This window comes from Oncorhynchus clarkii, chromosome 6, assembly GCF_045791955.1.
Source record: "Oncorhynchus clarkii lewisi isolate Uvic-CL-2024 chromosome 6, UVic_Ocla_1.0, whole genome shotgun sequence".
Lineage (NCBI taxonomy): Eukaryota > Metazoa > Chordata > Actinopteri > Salmoniformes > Salmonidae > Oncorhynchus > Oncorhynchus clarkii.
In genome coordinates, this window is record NC_092152.1 from 23,350,241 (window position 1) to 23,368,165 (window position 17,925).

General features: G+C 44.5%; 1 protein-coding gene across 1 annotated transcript in view; it reads right to left on the bottom strand.

Moving 5' to 3' along the window:
• The window catches only part of LOC139410814 (citron rho-interacting kinase-like), a 47,865-nt gene that overhangs the window by 19,592 nt on the left and 10,348 nt on the right, over positions 1-17,925 (bottom strand). Inside the window, exons 7-20 of the mRNA XM_071156343.1 lie at positions 17,643-17,768; positions 16,626-16,721; positions 16,283-16,399; positions 15,902-16,011; positions 15,597-15,771; positions 14,549-14,746; positions 14,372-14,425; positions 12,917-13,114; positions 11,523-11,716; positions 11,314-11,449; positions 11,128-11,232; positions 10,613-10,753; positions 1,725-1,835; positions 144-363 (exon numbers count right to left, since the gene is read on the bottom strand). Of these exons, the coding sequence (XP_071012444.1) occupies positions 144-363; positions 1,725-1,835; positions 10,613-10,753; positions 11,128-11,232; positions 11,314-11,449; positions 11,523-11,716; positions 12,917-13,114; positions 14,372-14,425; positions 14,549-14,746; positions 15,597-15,771; positions 15,902-16,011; positions 16,283-16,399; positions 16,626-16,721; positions 17,643-17,768 (1,981 nt within the window). The remainder of the gene's footprint in view (positions 1-143; positions 364-1,724; positions 1,836-10,612; positions 10,754-11,127; positions 11,233-11,313; positions 11,450-11,522; positions 11,717-12,916; positions 13,115-14,371; positions 14,426-14,548; positions 14,747-15,596; positions 15,772-15,901; positions 16,012-16,282; positions 16,400-16,625; positions 16,722-17,642; positions 17,769-17,925) is intronic.

The following is a 17,925-nucleotide window of genomic DNA, read 5'->3' on the forward strand; positions in this document are numbered from 1 at the left end:
CGAGAGAGAGAGAAATCATAAAGGGAAAGTTTGATGTGGTGTGAGTTTGATGTGCTGCTTGTTGTGAGATAGCATGTGCTGGACCACAGCAGTGGTCTTCAGTGGGATTATTTCCTGTTTATTTGAGATGACAGTGTCCTCACCCTCCTCTCGTAGGGAGCGCAGCTCCAGTCTCATCTTCTGCAGTGCATCCTCCAGCTCAGAGCAGCGGGAGCGCTCCTTGTCCAGGGACACTTTCATGTCACTGTACTGCAGGGGCACCGGCTTCATGGAGGGTGCAGGGGATACCTGCTGGGGCACCTGGGACTGGCCCTGGGCTGCCATGGCAGCCAGCAGGTCCTCTCTGCGCCGCCCAAATAGACCCTGGGACAAACATACACAAACACACACACAACTGTCACTGAAAAACATTCTGAGAAAATATTTGGGCTAAAATGAAAAGGTCCATGAAAAGGTGCTCTAGAAATGGTCATGTACAGTGGGGCAAAAAAGTATTTAGTCAGCCACCAATTGTGCAAGTTCTCCCACTTAAAAAGATGAGAGAGGCCTGTAATTTATCATAGGTACACTTCAACTATGACAGACAAAATGAGAAAAGAAATTCCCGAAATACACATTGTAGGATTTTTTATGAATTTATTTGCAAATTATGGTGGAAAATAAGTATTTGGTTAATAACAAAAGTTTATCTCAATACTTTGTTATATACCCTTTGTTGGCAATGACAGAGGTCAAACGTTTTCTGTAAGTCTTCACAAGGTTTTCACACACTGTTGCTGGTATTTTGGCCCATTCCTCCATGCAGATCTCCTCTAGAGCAGTGATGTTTTGGGGCTGTTGCTGGGCAACATGGACTTTCAACTCCCTCCAAAGATTTTCTATGGGGTTGAGATCTGGAGACTGGCTAGGCCAATCCAGGACCTTGAAATGCTTCTTAAGAAGCCACTCCTTCGTTGCCCGGGCGGTGTGTTTGGGATCATTGTCATGCTGAAAGACCCAGCCACGTTTCATCTTCAAAGCCCTTGCTGATGGAAGGTTTTCACTCAAAATCTCACGATACATGGCCCCATTCATTCTTTCCTTTACACGGATCAGTCGTCCTGGTCCCTTTGCAGAAAAACAGCCCCAAAGCATGATGTTTCCACCCCCATGCTTCACAGTATGTATGGTGTTCTTTGGATGCAACTCAGCATTCTTTGTCCTCCAAACACGACAAGTTGAGTTTTCACCAAAAAGTTATATTTTGGTTTCATCTGACCATATGACATTCTCCCAATCTTCTTCTGGATCATCCAAATGCTCTCTAGCAAACTTCAGACAGGCCTGGACATGTACTGGCTTAAGCAGGGAGACACGTCTGGCACTGCAGGATTTGAGTCCCTGGCGGCGTAGTGTGTTACTGATGGTAGGATTTGTTACTTTGGTCCCAGCTCTCTGCAGGTCATTCACTTGGTCCCCCCGTGTGGTTCTGGGATTTTTGCTCACCGTTCTTGTGATCATTTTGACCCCACGGGGTGAGATCTTGTGTGGAGCCCCAGATCGAGGGAGATTATCAGTGGTCTTGTATGTCTTCCATTTACTAATAATTGCAGGCCTCTCTCATCTTTTTAAGTGGGAGAACTTGCCCAATTGGTGGCTGACTAAATACTTTTTTGCCCCACTCTATGTATTACTGTAATGCACTCTGTGTCACTGTACCTGTATTGTGAGCTGTCCAGTCTCACCTTTTTCTTCTTAGAGCCCCCCTGGTCCACCCTGGCCTGGAGGAAGTCTATGAGTTTGGATTGCTGGGTGATGGTCCCCTCCAACTTCACTTTCTCATGGGAGTACACAGCCTGCAGGTGGAGCTAAGTGAACATTACTAAGGCATTGAATTTCTACTCATGTCTGTCTGTCTGTCTGTCTGTGCGTGCGTGCGTGTGAGTCAAAGCAACTCAAATGTTATCGGTCACATACACATGGTTAGCAGATGTTACTGTGAGTGTAGGGAAATGCTTGTGCTTCTAGTTCCGACAGTGTAGTAATATCTAACAAGTAATCTAACAATTCCCAACGACTACCTAATACACACAAATCTAAAGGGATGGAATAAGAATATGTACATATAAATATATGGATGAGCAGTATATACATATGAGATGAGTAATGTAAGATGTGTTAACATTATTAAAGTTACATTATTTAAAGTGACTAGTGATGTGTGTGTGTGTGTGTGTGTGTGTGTGTGTGTGTGTGTGTGTGTGTGTGTGTGTGTGTGTGTGTGTGTGTGTGTGCATCAGTGTTAATTTTGTTACTCTTTTCAGATTTAGTCTAGTCTTAGTCATTTTGACTAAAATATCATTATCAATTTTTTTTTCATTATATAATGATTTAGTCTAGTTATTCAAAATGATGAAAATTATGAAAATAGTCAACTAAATGCCCTTCCTTTTTAGTCATATTTTAGTCACATCACATTTGTATTGCCTCATTAACCTATAGTAAACATAAATCACTGACTTCCATGTGGACAAACATACTAGCCTTGTCCTACCAGCAAATTTGTCGGCTTAACATCTGTTGTGGAAATTCTTACACAACGATTATCTTCCCAACAGCCAAATTGTCAGTAGAACACATTACTCTGCAGCAGATAATACATACCTTGACAAGGGCTCCAGACTAATATTTTCCACAGTGCCACCAACTTTTTCAGTGGCACCAGCCCATGATTTTGTAGCACCAAATTTTTGTTATCATTCATCTTATAAAGTAATTCACAGTGCTTTAGACTGTGTAATAGAGGTGGTAGGCTATTCAATAAATAAGTTGTTTAATCTAACATGTCCAAGCAGGAATGCATGATTCAAGATATTTTGATGTGCAACCTAATCCAGTGATTGTCATGAATTGTGAGTTGACAATAGGGTATTGTTGTTTGTTATATTTTAATGTTAACCACATGAGGAAGTGAACTCTAAACACAATTAGCTAGCTCTCTAATTAAGCATTAAGGCACGAGAGAGTGCCTGGATACAGCCCTTAGCCATGTTATTTTGGCTATATAACACAAACACCCGAGTGCTTTATTGCTTAATTAGAGATCTAGCTAATGTGTTTAGAGTTTTCACTTCCTCATGTGGTGAATTCTGGAGCCCTATTTTAACAGTAAAATGTAACAAACAACAATACCCTATTGTCAGCTCAAAATTCATGACAATGGCTAATGCGCATTTTGTGCACTTCATAATTTAAAGCCATATCAAATATCTGGGTTGTAAAATACAGTGGTTGCTACTGAGTTCAATATTAAGAGATTACAAATACAAATTATACCCACAGAAAGCTGAGAACAACAGTAGTTGTTTTCATCGCTATGTATTTCCAGCAATTTGACTTTTTAATCTTTAATACAATTAGAAGCCTTTTTCCTCTCGTTCGGAGAGCACATCAAGTGGTTCGCTCATTACAGCAGCAGGACCCAGCAGAACAGGCCCCAGCAGAACAGGCCCCAGCAGAACAGGCCCCAGCAGAACAGGACCCAGCAGAACAGGACCCAGCAGAAAAGGCCCCAGCAGAACAGGACCCAGCAGAACAGGCCCCAGCAGAACAGGCCCCAGCAGAACAGGACCCAGCAAAACAGGCCCAGGGGCTGGACAGACACTTTCGTTACAGGAATCATGAGGATAATGCACTTTACTGTTTGACCCTATCATTTTAGCCGCCCAAAAAATATGAAGTTTTGAAACTCTCGCCCGGAGCGCACATCAAGTGGCTCGCTCATCACAACAGCAGGCTCCAGCAGAACAGGACCCAGCAAAACAGGCCCAGGGGATGGTTTGGGATGAGTTGGACCGCAGAGTGAAGGAAAAGCATCCAAAAAGTGCTCAGTATATGTGGGAACTACTTCAAGACTGTTGGAAAAGCATTCCTCATGAAGCTGGTTGAGAGAATGCCAAGAGTGTGCAAGTCATCAAGGCAAAGGGTGGCTACTTTGAAGAATCTCAAATATAAAATACATTTTGATTTGTTTAACACTTTTTTTGGTTACTACATGATTCCATATATGTTATTTCATAGTTTTGATGTCTTCACTATTATTCTACAATGAAGAAAATAGTAAAAATAAAGAAAAACCCTGGAATGAGTAGGTGTGTCCAAACTTTTGGCTGGCACTGTAAGTATTCACACCCCTGAGTCAATACATGTTAGAATCACCTTTGGCTGTGATTACAGCTGAGTCTTTCTGGGTAAGTCTCTAAGAGCTTTGCACACCTGGATTGTACAATATTTGCAAATTATTCTTTCAATAATTCTTCAAGCTCTGTCAAGTTGATTGTTGATCATTACAAGACAGACATTTTCAAGTCTTGCAATAGATTTTCAAGCAGGTTTAATAACAAACTGTAAATATGAAGAAAATAGTTCAATAACGAGCCTAGTTGGTTTTCCCATGGAAAAATACAGGAATCTTCCAGACAAACTAAACACCTTTTTAACCCGCTTTGAACTGTGGACTGTGGGCTCTCCTTCTCCGTGGCCGACGTGAGTAAGACATTTAAAAGTGTTAACCCTGGCAAGGCTGCCGGCCCAGACGGCATCCCTAGCCGTGTCCTCAGAGCATGCGCAGACCAGCTGGCTGGTGTGTTTACAGACATATTCAATCTCTCACTATCTCAGTCTGCTGTTCCCACATGCTTCAAGATGGCTGCCATTGTTCCTGTACCCAAGAAGGCAAAGGTAACTGAACTAAACTTCTGTCATCATGAAGTGTTTTGAGAGACTAGCCAAGGATCATATCACCTCCCCCTTCCCTGTCACCCTAGACCCACTTCAATTTGCTTACTGCCCCAATTGGTCCACAGACGATGCAATCGCCATGACACTGCACACTGTCCTATCCCATCTGGACAAGAGGAATACCAATGTAAGAATGCTGTTCATTGACTATAGCTCAGCATCCAACACCATAGTACCCTCCAAGCTTATCATTAAGCTTGAGGCCCTGGGTCTCAACCTCACCCTGTCAATTGTGTCCTGGACCTCCTGACGGGCCATCCCCAGGTGGTGAAGGTAGGAAACAACATCTCCACTTTGCTGATCCTCAACACCGGAGCCCCACAAGGGTGCATGCTCAGCCCCCTCCTGTACTCCCTGTTCACCCATGAATGCGTGGCCATGCATGCCTCTAACTCAATCATCAAGTTTGCAGATGACACAACAGTAATAGGCTTGATTACCAACAACGGCCTACAGGGAGGAGGTGAGGGCACTCGGAGGGTGGTGTCAGGAAAACAACCTCTCACTCAACGTCAACAAAATAAAGGAGATGATCGTGGACTTCAGGAAACAGCAGAGGGAGCACCCCCCTATCCACATCGTTGGGACAGCAGTGGAGAAGGTGGAAAGTTTTAAGTTCCTCGGCGTACACATCACGGACAAACTGAAATGGTCCACCCACACAGACAGTGTGGTGAAGAAGGCGCAACAGCACCTCTTCAACCTCAGGAGGCTGAAGAAATTTGGCTTGTTAGCCAAAACCCTCACAAACATCTACAGATGCACAATTAAGAGCATCCTGCCGGGCTCAATCACCACCTGGCACGGCAACTGCATCACCCACAACCGCAAGGCTCTCCAGAGGGTGGTGAGGTCTGCACAACGCATCACCGGGGGGGGGGGGGGGGCAAACTATCTGCCCTCCAGGATACCTACAGCACCCGATATCACAGGAAAGCCAAAAAGATCATCAAGGACAACAACCACCCAAGCCACTGCCTGTTCACCCAGCTACCATCCAGATGGTGGGGTCAGTACAGGTGCATCAAAGCTGACCCTGAGAGACTGAAAAATAGCTTCTATCTCAAGGCCATCAGACTGTTAAATAGCCATCACTAGCACAGAGAGGCTGCTGCCTACATACAGACTTTAAATCATTGGCCACTTTAATAAATGGATCATTAGTCAATTCAATAATGCCACTTTAATAATGTTAACACATCTTGCATTATTCATCTCATATGTTTATACTGTATTTTATATCATCTATTGCAGGGGTGTCAAAGTCAAATGGACGGAGGGCCAAATAAAAAAATCAGCTACAAGACGAGGGCCGGACTGTTCGAATGTTCATTGAAAATTTTTTAAATGACGCATATAGTCTAGTGAACCTAATTGAACCTACTGAAAACCTAACAAATATATTACAATATGATCAGATAAATAAAGCAATATTTTCTTATGGCTCTGTCAGTAATCTTTAATTTTCAACAGACACAAAAGACAAATTTCCTTTATATAAATATCCCCATAACATGAACATTAAATGAAAGAAACTGGTATTCAAGGCACCATCAGTAGACTATATTTTCTATTTTAGCAAAAGTGGGCTAAATTTACTTCAAAGAAAAAACAATAATAGCAATTTTCTATCATCCACTCAACTGAAATATTTTTAAAATATAATTGGATTGAAATACAAAAAAATAAAGTGCAAAAATCTATTAATCAAAAACAACACTTTGTTTAAGGAGAAGTAACATGCAGTGAAAACAAATATTACATTTTAACTTTTAAACTTGAACTGAGTAAAAACTCTAAATATGTGATTGCACAGTAATGTTCACTTGTTTGAGGTTGAGGGTGATACTTGGTGGTGTCCCATCTTTTCCACAAGTTCATCAATGTTCGGGGTAAGGCTCTGAGCTGAAGAAATCCTCAGAATTGAGTGGAGGTGTTCAGCAGTAAGTCGACTTCTGTGTGATGTTTTGTTCAGGTTCATCAAAGAAAACAGTTGTTCACACAGGTATGTGCTGCCAAACATAGACAACGTTTGAGCAGCCTGGATGCGCAGCTGGGGCATTGTGCCGGGGAGGAAACGGGCGAACTCCGCAGCACCCACTGCCGCATATTTTGCCCTCAGTGCATCATTGCATTGGAGGTCAATCAACTCCATTTGGAGGTTTGGTGGTGAGCTTTCCACGTCAACAGCAAATGGGTTACCGAGCAGTTCCAACCTGCTTTTTTGTGCTTCAAAGTCAGCAAATCGGCGTCGAAAGTCAGCGGCAAGCATACCTATTTTATCAGCCAACTGTGTGCTCGGGAACGCACTGGTAGAGAGCTTCTCTTTCATGGTCTGGCAGCTGGGAAAGTGGCTCAAATTTTCTTTCCGCATCTGCGTCTCCCACAGAGTCAGTTTGGTTTTAAATGCCTTCACTGTACTGTACATATCAGAGATGACACGATCCCGACCCTGCAGCTGCAAGTTTATTGCATTCAGATGACTCGTAATGTCACACAGAAAAGCCATTTCACACAGAAACATTTCGTCTCGGAGTTGTGTTGTGTCTTTCCCTTTGCTGTCCAAGAACAGACAAATCTCCTCACGAAGCTCGAAACATCTTTGAAGCACCTTTCCCTGGCTTAGCCATCGCACCTCTGTGTGATAAGGCAAATCACCATGCTCCGTTTCTAACTCCGTCAGAAATGCCTTGAACTGGCGGTGATTCAAACCTTTGGCTCTGATAAAGTTAACTGTGCGCGTGATGATGCTCATTACATGCTCCATTTTCAAGGCTTTACCGCACAACGCTTCCTGGTGTATGATACAATGATAAGCTGTCAGCTCACCTGTCGCGTTTTCCTCTTGCATCTTTTCCCGTATCTTCGCCACCAGTCCGCTCCTGTGTCCACACATCGCAGGTGCTCCGTCGGTTGTCAAACCCACGAGTTTTTCCCAAGGCAGCTCCATCTCATTTACACATCTTGACACCTCTTCATACAAATCATGCCCCGTAGTTGTGCCATGCATAGGACGTAAAGCCAAAAACTCCTCTGTCACGCTTAGGTTGGAGTCCACTCCGCGGATGAAAATTGACAACTGGGCAATGTCAGAAATGTCGGTGCTCTCATCCACAGCCAAGGAATATGCAATAAAATCTTTTCCCTTTTTCACAAGCTGCTCTTTTAGATTGATGGACAACTGGTCTACTCTCTCGGCAATGGTGTTTCTGCTCAGACTCACATTTAAAAAGAGTTGCCTTTTTTCTGGGCAAACTTCGTCACAAACTTTAATCATGCAGTTTTTGATGAAATCCCCCTCCGTAAATGGCCGGGCTGATTTAGCGATCTCTTCTGCCAAAATAAAACTGGCCTTGACAGTTGCGTCCGCGTGTGTGTCCGCGTGTTTCGTTTCATAATGTCGTCTCAGATTATACTCTTTCAGTACCGCCACACTTTCTCCACACAGAAGACACACAGGTTTTCCAGCTACCTTCGTGAACATATACTCCGACTCCCACCTTGTTTGAAACCCCCGGTTCTCAGTATCCACCTTCCGTTTTGCCATTTTTGATGGGTATCTGAAAGTTAATTTTACTGTGATGCTGACGACTGCTGTGCCAATAAATATTGAAATGAAGCAGCCTACTGCTCGGTGCGTCACCTTTGCATTGTGGGAAATGTAGTATTGGTGCGTGTAAAAGATCTGCGGGCCGGTTCTAATAATAAATCAAGATCATCCCAGGGGCCGTAAAAAACCTTCTTGCGGGCCGGATGTGGCCCGCGGGCCTTGACTCTGACATATGTGATCTATTGCATCTTGCCTATGCCGCTCTGTCATTGCTCATCCATATATTTATACGTTTATATTCTTACTCTTATTCCATTCCTTTACTTAGATTTGTGTGCATTAGGTATTTGTTGTGGAATTGTTCGATTACATGTTAGATATTGCTGCACTGTCGGAACTAGAAGCGCAAGCATTTTGCAACACTCGCAATAACATCTGCTAACCATGTGTATGTGACCAATACATTTGATTTGATTAGCTGAGCTAATGGATGGGCTGGACATGCCGAGAGATGAGTTCGGATTGGTCTGACATGCTTCCGTCTATAACATGAGCTGCAAAGTATGTGCAGAAAATCATGTCTACCGTGGCTTTCTTTGAAAGATATCATGAAAACTGAAAAAGTTTTGCTACTGATCTCAATATTGCTGCCCTGACGTTAATAGCGCTATCGGTGTTGTTGTCACGGAAGAAGTTGACAGAGTTTTGAAATCAGTGGAATGCCATGTGGAAGCAGAGAGATGATTGCCAAATGCGGAGAGAGTCCAAAAAGAGAACACAGTAAGAAGGCTGTTGTATAAAACACCTGTCTCCGGATTACATCCATGTATACGGACGGGTAAGAGTCTAGCTACATTTTCGGAAATTATACGTTTCTAATTAGTCAGAAATTAGTTTTCATTGCAAGTTAAAGTGTACTGTTAGCTAGTTAAAGTTATCTGGCTTGCTCACTAGCTAACATTACATGTATGATCTGTGTAGGAGCTCTAGAAAGAGGCCTTAGTTCCAGAGTTGAATTTCTGCCTTTGATGACTGTTCAAATCGATTTTTCCCAGTCTGAGTTTGTTTTTTCAGAGTTCCCAGTTGTTTTGAACACGGCATTAGAGTTGGGATTATGGTTCATCGTTTTAGCTAGCTAGCTAGATGTCTAAACAACACACTATGCAAGCAACCATTTCACTGTACCGTTTACACCTTCTGCATCCTGTGCATGTGACAAATAAACAAACATTTTATTTGATATAGTGTGTGTTTACCAGAGACGGTAATGTGAAGAACAATAAGACCTTCACCAAAGTCAGTTTAGGATACAGGCCAAGGACTAGATACAGTTCATTTTTACTACTACTTTTTGCTACTACTTTCACCACTTTTAGTCTTGAAATCTTTGGTTGTTTACAACACTGTGAATTGTCAAAGAGATGGGTGAGGCTTAAGAGGGTGTGAACGATGCTGACTGGGTGTAGATAAAGAAGAGCTCTCCAGTAGGTGTACCAGAAATTCACGGGCCATTTTCTCAGAAGTGGGGTAACAAGTTTTTCAACTTTCAAAGCAGGATTACTTTCTCAATGTTTCTCAAATGCAGTGTACCATTTTCTAGCTCGGAGTCTCTACTTTTATCCAGTGTAAAAAACACCATTACAAATGTGTCTAAGCGCATTTGGAAAGTATTCAGACCCCTTCCTTTTTTCCACATTTTGTTACGTTACAGCCTTGTTCTAAAATTGATTAAATAAAAACATCTCAGGACCTCAGACTGGGGCAAAGGTTCACCTTCCAACAGGAAAACAACCCTAAGCACACAGCCAAAATAACACAGTAGCGGCTTCAGAACAAGTATCTGAATGTCCTTGAGTGGCCCAGCCAGAGCTGGACTTGAACCCGATCGAACATCTCTGGAAAGACCTGAAAATAGCTGTGCAGCGACGCTCCCCATCCAACCTGACAGAGCTTGAGAGGATCTGCAGAGAAGAACAGGAAAAAATCCCAAAATAGAGGTGTGCCAAGCTTGTAGCGTCACACCCAAGAAGACTCGAGGCTGTAATCCCTGCCAAAGGTGCTTCAAAAAGTACTGAGTAAAGACTATGACTACTTATGTAAATGTAAATGTTTTTGCTTTGTCATTATGGGGTATTGTGTGTAGATGGATGAGGAAAACAAACAATTGAATCAATTTTAGAATAAAGCTGTAACATAGCAAAATGTGGAAAAAGTCAAGGGGTCTGAATACTTTCCGAATGCACTGTATGTGTGTGTTTGCTCAAGCATGCGTGCGTAGAGTACCTGGATGTTCTCCAGCTGGTACTCCAGGTCAGTCCTCTCAGTCTTCAGCAGGTCAGTCTGGTCCACAGCATCCTGCAGCCCCTGGGTTAGCCGGAAGATGTGGCTCTTCTGAACATCTAACTGCTGCTGCAGGTTTCCTTGCTGAGGGAGGGACACAAACAGTATCAACAGACATTCTGTGATATTTCACTTCTCACAAGACAAACAAACATACTCGGTTATAATAGAGGATTTTTTATTAAGCCCAGGTATGTGACATTATATATATTTTGTATTTATTTTACTAGGCAAGTCAGTTAAGAACAAATTCTTATTTTCAATGACGGCCTAGGAAGAGTGGGTTAACTGCCTGTTCAGGGGTAGAACGACAGATTTGTACCTTGTCAGCTCGGGGATTTGAACTTGCAACCTTCCGGTTACTAGTCCAACGCTCTAACCACTAGGCTACCCTGCCGCCCCATATGATATAAATAACTCAAATATATAACGGGCAGAATAAGAAAAACGTAGCCTACTTCATCCAGCAGCCTCTGCTTCTGCTCCCTCTCAGTCTCCAGCTTCTGCTGCAGACTCCTTGTATTCATCTCCAGCATGGCATGCTTCTTCTCCAGGTCATTCAGCTAGAGGGACAGAGACAGGATGTACGGGTCTGCTTTAGACAGAGAGATAGACAGAGAGACAGACAGACACATAAGGCTCACTGTGTCAGAGAGGCTCTCTGCTTTGAGTTTCTGGTCCTTGAGGGCCTCCTGCAGGGCCAGAATCTCAGCCTTGTGCTCCTTCACTGCCTGCTCAATAGACTGACGAGCCTCCGAGTTGCGCAGGTCAGCACGTAGCCTGAAGAGGAATAAGAGAGGGGACCATATGAGTGTGTGTTTGTGTGTTTATGTATGTTGTGTGTGTGTGTTACCTGTTCTGCTTCTCGTTGTCCAGCAGTCTCTGGATCTCCCTGGTCCTCCTCTCAGCCTGGTTCTTCTCTTCCTCCAGGGCTCCCCTCCAGGCATCCCATTGCCTCTCCTTCTCCAGCAGCTCATCATTCAGAGTCTCCAGCTCCAGGACCTGCTCCTCCAGCATGGTGCACGTGGTCTTCAGTGTCTCAATGTTCTAACACAGAACATGGAAAACATAGGAGGGGTTACGAATAGAAGTCATGCTATTCAACTGTTCAACTGGTCTGTTCTAACGGACAACATGAACTTCTTAGAGAGATTGTAAGATATTAATTTACATGAGACAACTATTTAAGGCACTTTCAATAGAGTTTTGTGGTCTTAATGATGACTGTTCTGAAGTCAGCCCTCTGAGTAATGGACATAGTATCCCAAACCAACGTCAGTAATGTCAGATTCTGATCATCAGGAACATTGACATTCAATGGGTTGTGCTCCACAGTTAAAAATAGATACAAGTAACTTTGAGAGATATGGCACATACTGAGCTACGTCTGTATGTTTCCTATTTCCTTTGCTTGAGACAAACACTGGGATAAAAATATAGCTGCAGCAGCACCATGGTCCTCTGAAGTCCACCCATCCAGGGCTGACATGACCTGGGAACGATGCGGATGACACATCCCTCCCACTCATGGTCGGATCCCTCTATGACTTCCATCCCTGGTTACACAACCACTAGCTAGGACAGAGAGACAGAGCTCTAGCTACTGAACGCCTACACACATCCCATAGGGGCAGAGCACAGCATCACACAGCCTCCACCCTCCCCCTCCTCTCCCCTCCTCTCTTCCAGCCTTCCTTCCTCCCTACCCCCCTCTCCTTCCTCCCTCCCTCCCTCCCCCCTCTCCTCTCCTGAGCTGGAGATACATAACAAAATAACAGTCAAGTATCTTCTGCCTGATTTATACTCTCTCCACTCAATCACATTAGCTGGTATAGTGTGTGTGTGTGTGTGTGTGTGTGTGTGTGTGTGTGTGTGTGTGTGTGTGTGTGTGTGTGTGTGTGTGCGCAAGTCTGTGTAACCTATAATTGATTGTTGAGGAGTATGGAGAGATGTGTGTGTCAGTTTGTGTAAATAGAGAGAGAGAGAGAGAGAGCTCTCTATTATCCCAATTCTGTTAGAGTGTGTTTGTTCTATACGGTACTATGTACCTATGGTCATGAGTGAGTGTATGTGTCATACCTAGGGTTGCAAAATTCTGTGAACTTTCAATAAATTCCCTGGTTTTCCAGAAATCCTGGTTGGAGGATACCAGATCTCCTGCTTATTCCCCCCTGATTCCGGGATCCTCAGAACAGGGATTTCAGGAAAACCAACAAGTGTATCGAAAGTTTGCAACCCGAATCACACCTGTTTTTGGTTGTTGAGGTGCATCTCGCGGTCAGCCACCTCGTGGCGGAGGCGGTCCACATCCTGACCCAGATGCAGGCGGTCCTCTGTCTCGTCCGTGGCCTCGTCCAGCTGCTTGGACAGGTAGAAGTTCTGACGGTTCAGCTCAGAGTTCTCCTGGGTCAGCTGGGTCAGCTGCTCCTCCAGGTCTGTGATCACCTGAGGGAAGGAGGGTGGGAGACATATTATACTAGGCTCATTGCCAGCTTCTACACAATATTATATCATTTGAATGTATACTACTGCAAGATGTATTGATGTACAGTGTATTCGGAAAGTATTCAGACCCCTTCCCTTTTTCAAAAATGTTCAGACCCTTTGCTATGAGTCTCGAAATTGAGCTCAGGTGTATCCTGTTTCGATTGATCATCCTTGAGATGTTTCTACAACTTGGAGTCCACCTGTGGTAAATTCAATTGATTGGACATGATTTGGAAAGGCACACACCTGTCTATATAAAGTCCCACAGTTGACAGTGCATGTCAGAGCATTGAAAAAAATGTCTGCAGCATTGAATGTCCCCAAGAACACAGTGGCCTCCATCATTCTTACATGGAAGAAATGTGGGCCTCCCGAGTGTTGCATCATTCTAAGGCACTGCGGAGTCACTACAGCCTGGGGTTCGATCCCAGGAGAACTTTCCAGAAGGACAACCATCTCTGCAGCACTCAACCAATCAGGCCTTTATCGTAGAGTGGCCAGACGGAAGCCACTCCTCAGTAAAAGGCATATGAAAGCCTGCTTGGAGTTTGCCAAAAGGTACCTAAATGACTCTCAGACCATGAGAAACAAATTTCTCTGGTCTGATTAAACCAAGCTTGAACTCTTTGGCCTGAATGATAGACGTCTCACAAGTCCTCAACTGGCAGCTTCGTTAAATAGTACCCGCAAAACACCATTCTCAACGTCAACAGTGAAGAGGCAATGTTGGCCTTCTAGGCAGAGTTCCTCTGTCCAGTGTCTGTGTTCTTTTGCCTATCTTAATCTTTTATTTTTATTGGCCAGTCTGAGATATGGCTTTTTCTTTGCAACTCTGCCTAGAAAGCCAGCATCCCAGAGGCGCCTCTTCACTGTTGACATTGAGACTGGTGTTTTGCGGGTACTATTTAATGAAGCTGCCAGTTGAGGACTTTTGAGGCATCTGTTTCTCAAACTAGACACTCTAATGTACTTGTCCTCTTGCTCAGTTGTGCACCGGGACCTCCCACTCCTCTTTCTATTCTGTTTAGAGCCAGTTTGCACTGTTTTGTGAAGGGAGTAGTACACAGCGTTGTACGAGATCTTCAGTTTCTTGGCAATTTCTCACATGGAATAGCCTTGATTTCTCAGAAAAAGAATAGACTGGGTATACATTTTTCATAACATCAACCTTAATACAAGACTCATTGAAAACATAGAGAGAGAGAGGTGGCATACCGCACAGCTGTCTCTGAGGGCATCATACTTGCGCTGGATCTCGTCTCGGTGGGCCTACCAGACAGATAGAGAGAGGGACAGGTTTGGTGGCTGTACTACAGTACTTCATCATAGCATAGTAATAACATGAGTAATAACAATAAACTGTTACAGTATGTATGTCCGTCTTGCACTCACTCTAAGAACACAGATTTCCTCCTCAGCCTCAGCGGTGGTGTCCTCGAGCTCTGATTTGGCCTGCTGCAGCTGACTCTCCAGGGATTGGCGTGCCGCTTGTAGCCCACTGATCTGAGAAACCCTCTCCTGTAACGACAGAGTCAGCTCCGTCCCCTGACGCTTGATCTCCAGCTTCTGCTCCTCATGCTCAAGGCCCATCTAACGACATGACGGACACACAGAGAGAAGGGAGAGACAGAAAGGGGTCAGGCTGAGGAAGGAGAGAGTCAGAGAGTAGAGTCATCCAGAGGAATTATAGAGTCAGAGAGTAGAGTCATCCAGAGGAATTATAGAATCAGAGAATAGAGTCATCCAGAGGAATTATAGAGTCAGAGAATAGAGTCATCCAGAGGAATTATAGAGTCAGAGAGATGAGTCATCCAGAGGAATTATAGAGTCAGAGAATAGAGTCATCCAGAGGAATTATAGAGTCAGAGAGATGAGTCATCCAGAGGAATTATAGAGTCAGAGAGTAGAGTCATCCAGAGGAATTATAGAGTCAGAGAGTAGAGTCATCCAGAGGAATTATAGAATCAGAGAATAGAGTCATCCAGAGGGATTATAGAGTCAGAGAATAGAGTCATCCAGAGGAATTATAGAATCAGAGAATAGAGTCATCCAGGGGAATTATAGAATCAGAGAGTAGAGTCATCCAGAGGAATTATAGAGTCAGAGAGATGAGTCATCCAGAGGAATTATAGAATCAGAGAGTAGAGTCATCCAGAGGAATTATAGAGTCAGAGAGTAGAGTCATCCAGAGGAATTATAGAGTCAGAGAGTAGAGTCACCCAGAGAGATGAGATAATCAGAGAGATGCTGATCTGGCAAAACAACTACTGACATTTCACCCTACATGACCCTCTATCTGGCATCTCTCTCTGCCAACCCCTGACAGCTCTTCTGGCTCCTTCCTGCACTCCCCTCTCCTCCTTCCTGTGACACTAACCATTCTGTCCTCTCCTTCCTTCTCTGCCCTCCTCACCTCCCCCTCTCCTCCTTCTCTCCTCACCTCTCTCAGCCTGTTCTCCAGCTCCAGCACTCGGCTCTTGTTGCTCTGCTCCTGCTGACTCATCTTCTCCAGGTGCTCTTCCAGCTTGGCGTTCTGGGCCTCTAGTTTCCCAGCCTGAGACTCCAGGTAGAACTTCTGTTGTCTCAGCTCCGAGATCATCTCCTCCTGGGCTTTCCTGTCAGGCCCAGACAGATAAACAAACACGCAGCACAGTCAGTATCACTGTGTGGCAAATCCTCCTAACTAATTAACCAACTAACTAACTAACTAACTAACTAACTAACTAACTAGTCCACAACACTCACATGTTCTTCTGGGTGTAGATGCTGCTGTTGGCTGCCAGTTTGTTGGCCTCAGATAGCTCAGTAATCCTCTGCTCCAGGCTGGCCATCTTTGAGTCCATGGCGTTTATGGTCTGGGATGGACAGAAGAGTTTCAACACACATTTACATATACCAGCCTCAATATGTCTGACAATTTGCAGTACATTCATAATGTTACCTAATTTATAAAATGCTCACTACTATTGTCAAAACAAAACAGTACATGTCCAATATATGACAGTTGCCTTGCAACAAGTTCTTTGAAATAAACCAAGTCAGTGTGATTAATGTGAAAAATAAACCAATTCAGTGTAATGTGAAAATAGGCCTGACCACATCCTAACTAGGCTGGCCAGCTCTTACCGCCTTCTGCTCACTGATGATGCTGCACTTCTCCTGGACCTCCTCCTCATACTTGCTCTGACTGGATTCCAGCATCTCCTTATCTGCCATGCCTGCCTTCATCTGGTTCTCCAGAACCTGGTTAATATAAGAGAGACAACACAATATCAACAAGGCTACAGCTCAGGATCAAGGCCCAGTCAGAGTTTTCGTGACCAAGGGACCTGCCCAGGAAAAGCTCTGGGCCCTAGTTAAAGCCGGCAACATCCCCTAACAGTGTGAATACACCAGTAGTCCTTAATATGATACTCTCCTGAATGGGTGTGCTAAACAGGAGAGAGACGTTGAGGCTCTGGAGCTCTACCTTGATCTTCTCTTCATAAAGCTTCTCCTTGTGCTCTAGGTGGGTCTCCACGCGTTGGGCTGTGGACTGGCTCTCACGCAGACTCTCCTCCAGGTCCTATGCAAATGAACACGTTAGAGTACATTGTTTATTCAGCCTTTTCACATTAGGACACAACGCCATGATATTATGCAGTAGAGCAAGGATAAAATGTACACAAAAAAAATCTCAGGCAAAATAAAAACTGATAGCTGTGCCACCAGAGACTCTGGGTTCGCGCCCAAGCTCTGTCGTAAGCGGCCGTGACCGGGAGATCTGTGGGGCGACGCACAATTGGCATAGCGTCGTCCGGGTTAGGGAGGGCTTGGCCGGTAGGGATATCCTTGTCTAATCGCGCACCAGCGACTCCTGTGGCAGGCCGGGCGCAGTGCGTGCCAACCAAGGTGCACAGTGTTTCCTCCGACACATTGGTGTGGCTGGCCTCCGGGTTGGATGCGCATTATGTTAAGAAGCAGTGCGGCTTGGTTGGGTTGTGTATCGGAGGACGCATGGCTTTCAACCTTCGTCTCTCCCGAGCCCGTATGGGAGTTGTAGCGATGAGACAAGATAGTAGCTACTAACAATTGGATACCATGAAATTGGGGAGAAAAAAGGGGGTAAAAATTCAACAAAAAAAATATATATATTTTTTTAAAGATCTGTGTTCACAATCTGCCACTTTTGGGTCTGAGACAGAGAGAAACCACGCTGTGAATGACCCCCAGGGAGTGAGGGCTGAATCCTAATGTGAGACCATCACTGATGTCAATGGGAGATGCTTGAAAATTACACTTACGAACGCAGATCTCAAGTTCGGATTTGGCCCAGACTGAATAATAAGGTGAGGGAGTGTGAGTATGTGTGTGTATCTAAGCGAGTGTGTGTATGAGCAGTGAACACACATATGTCCTGAAGGGCTTGTGTGATAATCACTCCAAAGAAGGGCATAGTTGTGAGGACCAGAGGGGGGCGGAGGGCCCCTCTTTCCCCTCCCCTTACCATGATTTGATCCATCATCTGCTGGACCTGCTGGGCCTTGCTCTGCATGTCCTCCTTCAGCTTACTCTCCCTGCGCTCAACTATCTCCAGCCTCTTCACTTGGCTCTCCAGGGTCCTCCTGCCATCCTGCACACAAACACACACACACCCACCACTCAGGCTAGAGAAAGTCTGCTGCCACCAGTAAAAGTGAGTTTATCCAGCTCTCTTTTTTTCAATGAATCCTTTCTTTGTTGTTGTAGTTGTGGTGGGGTCAGTACTGGGGTTGTTAAGGCGACCACAT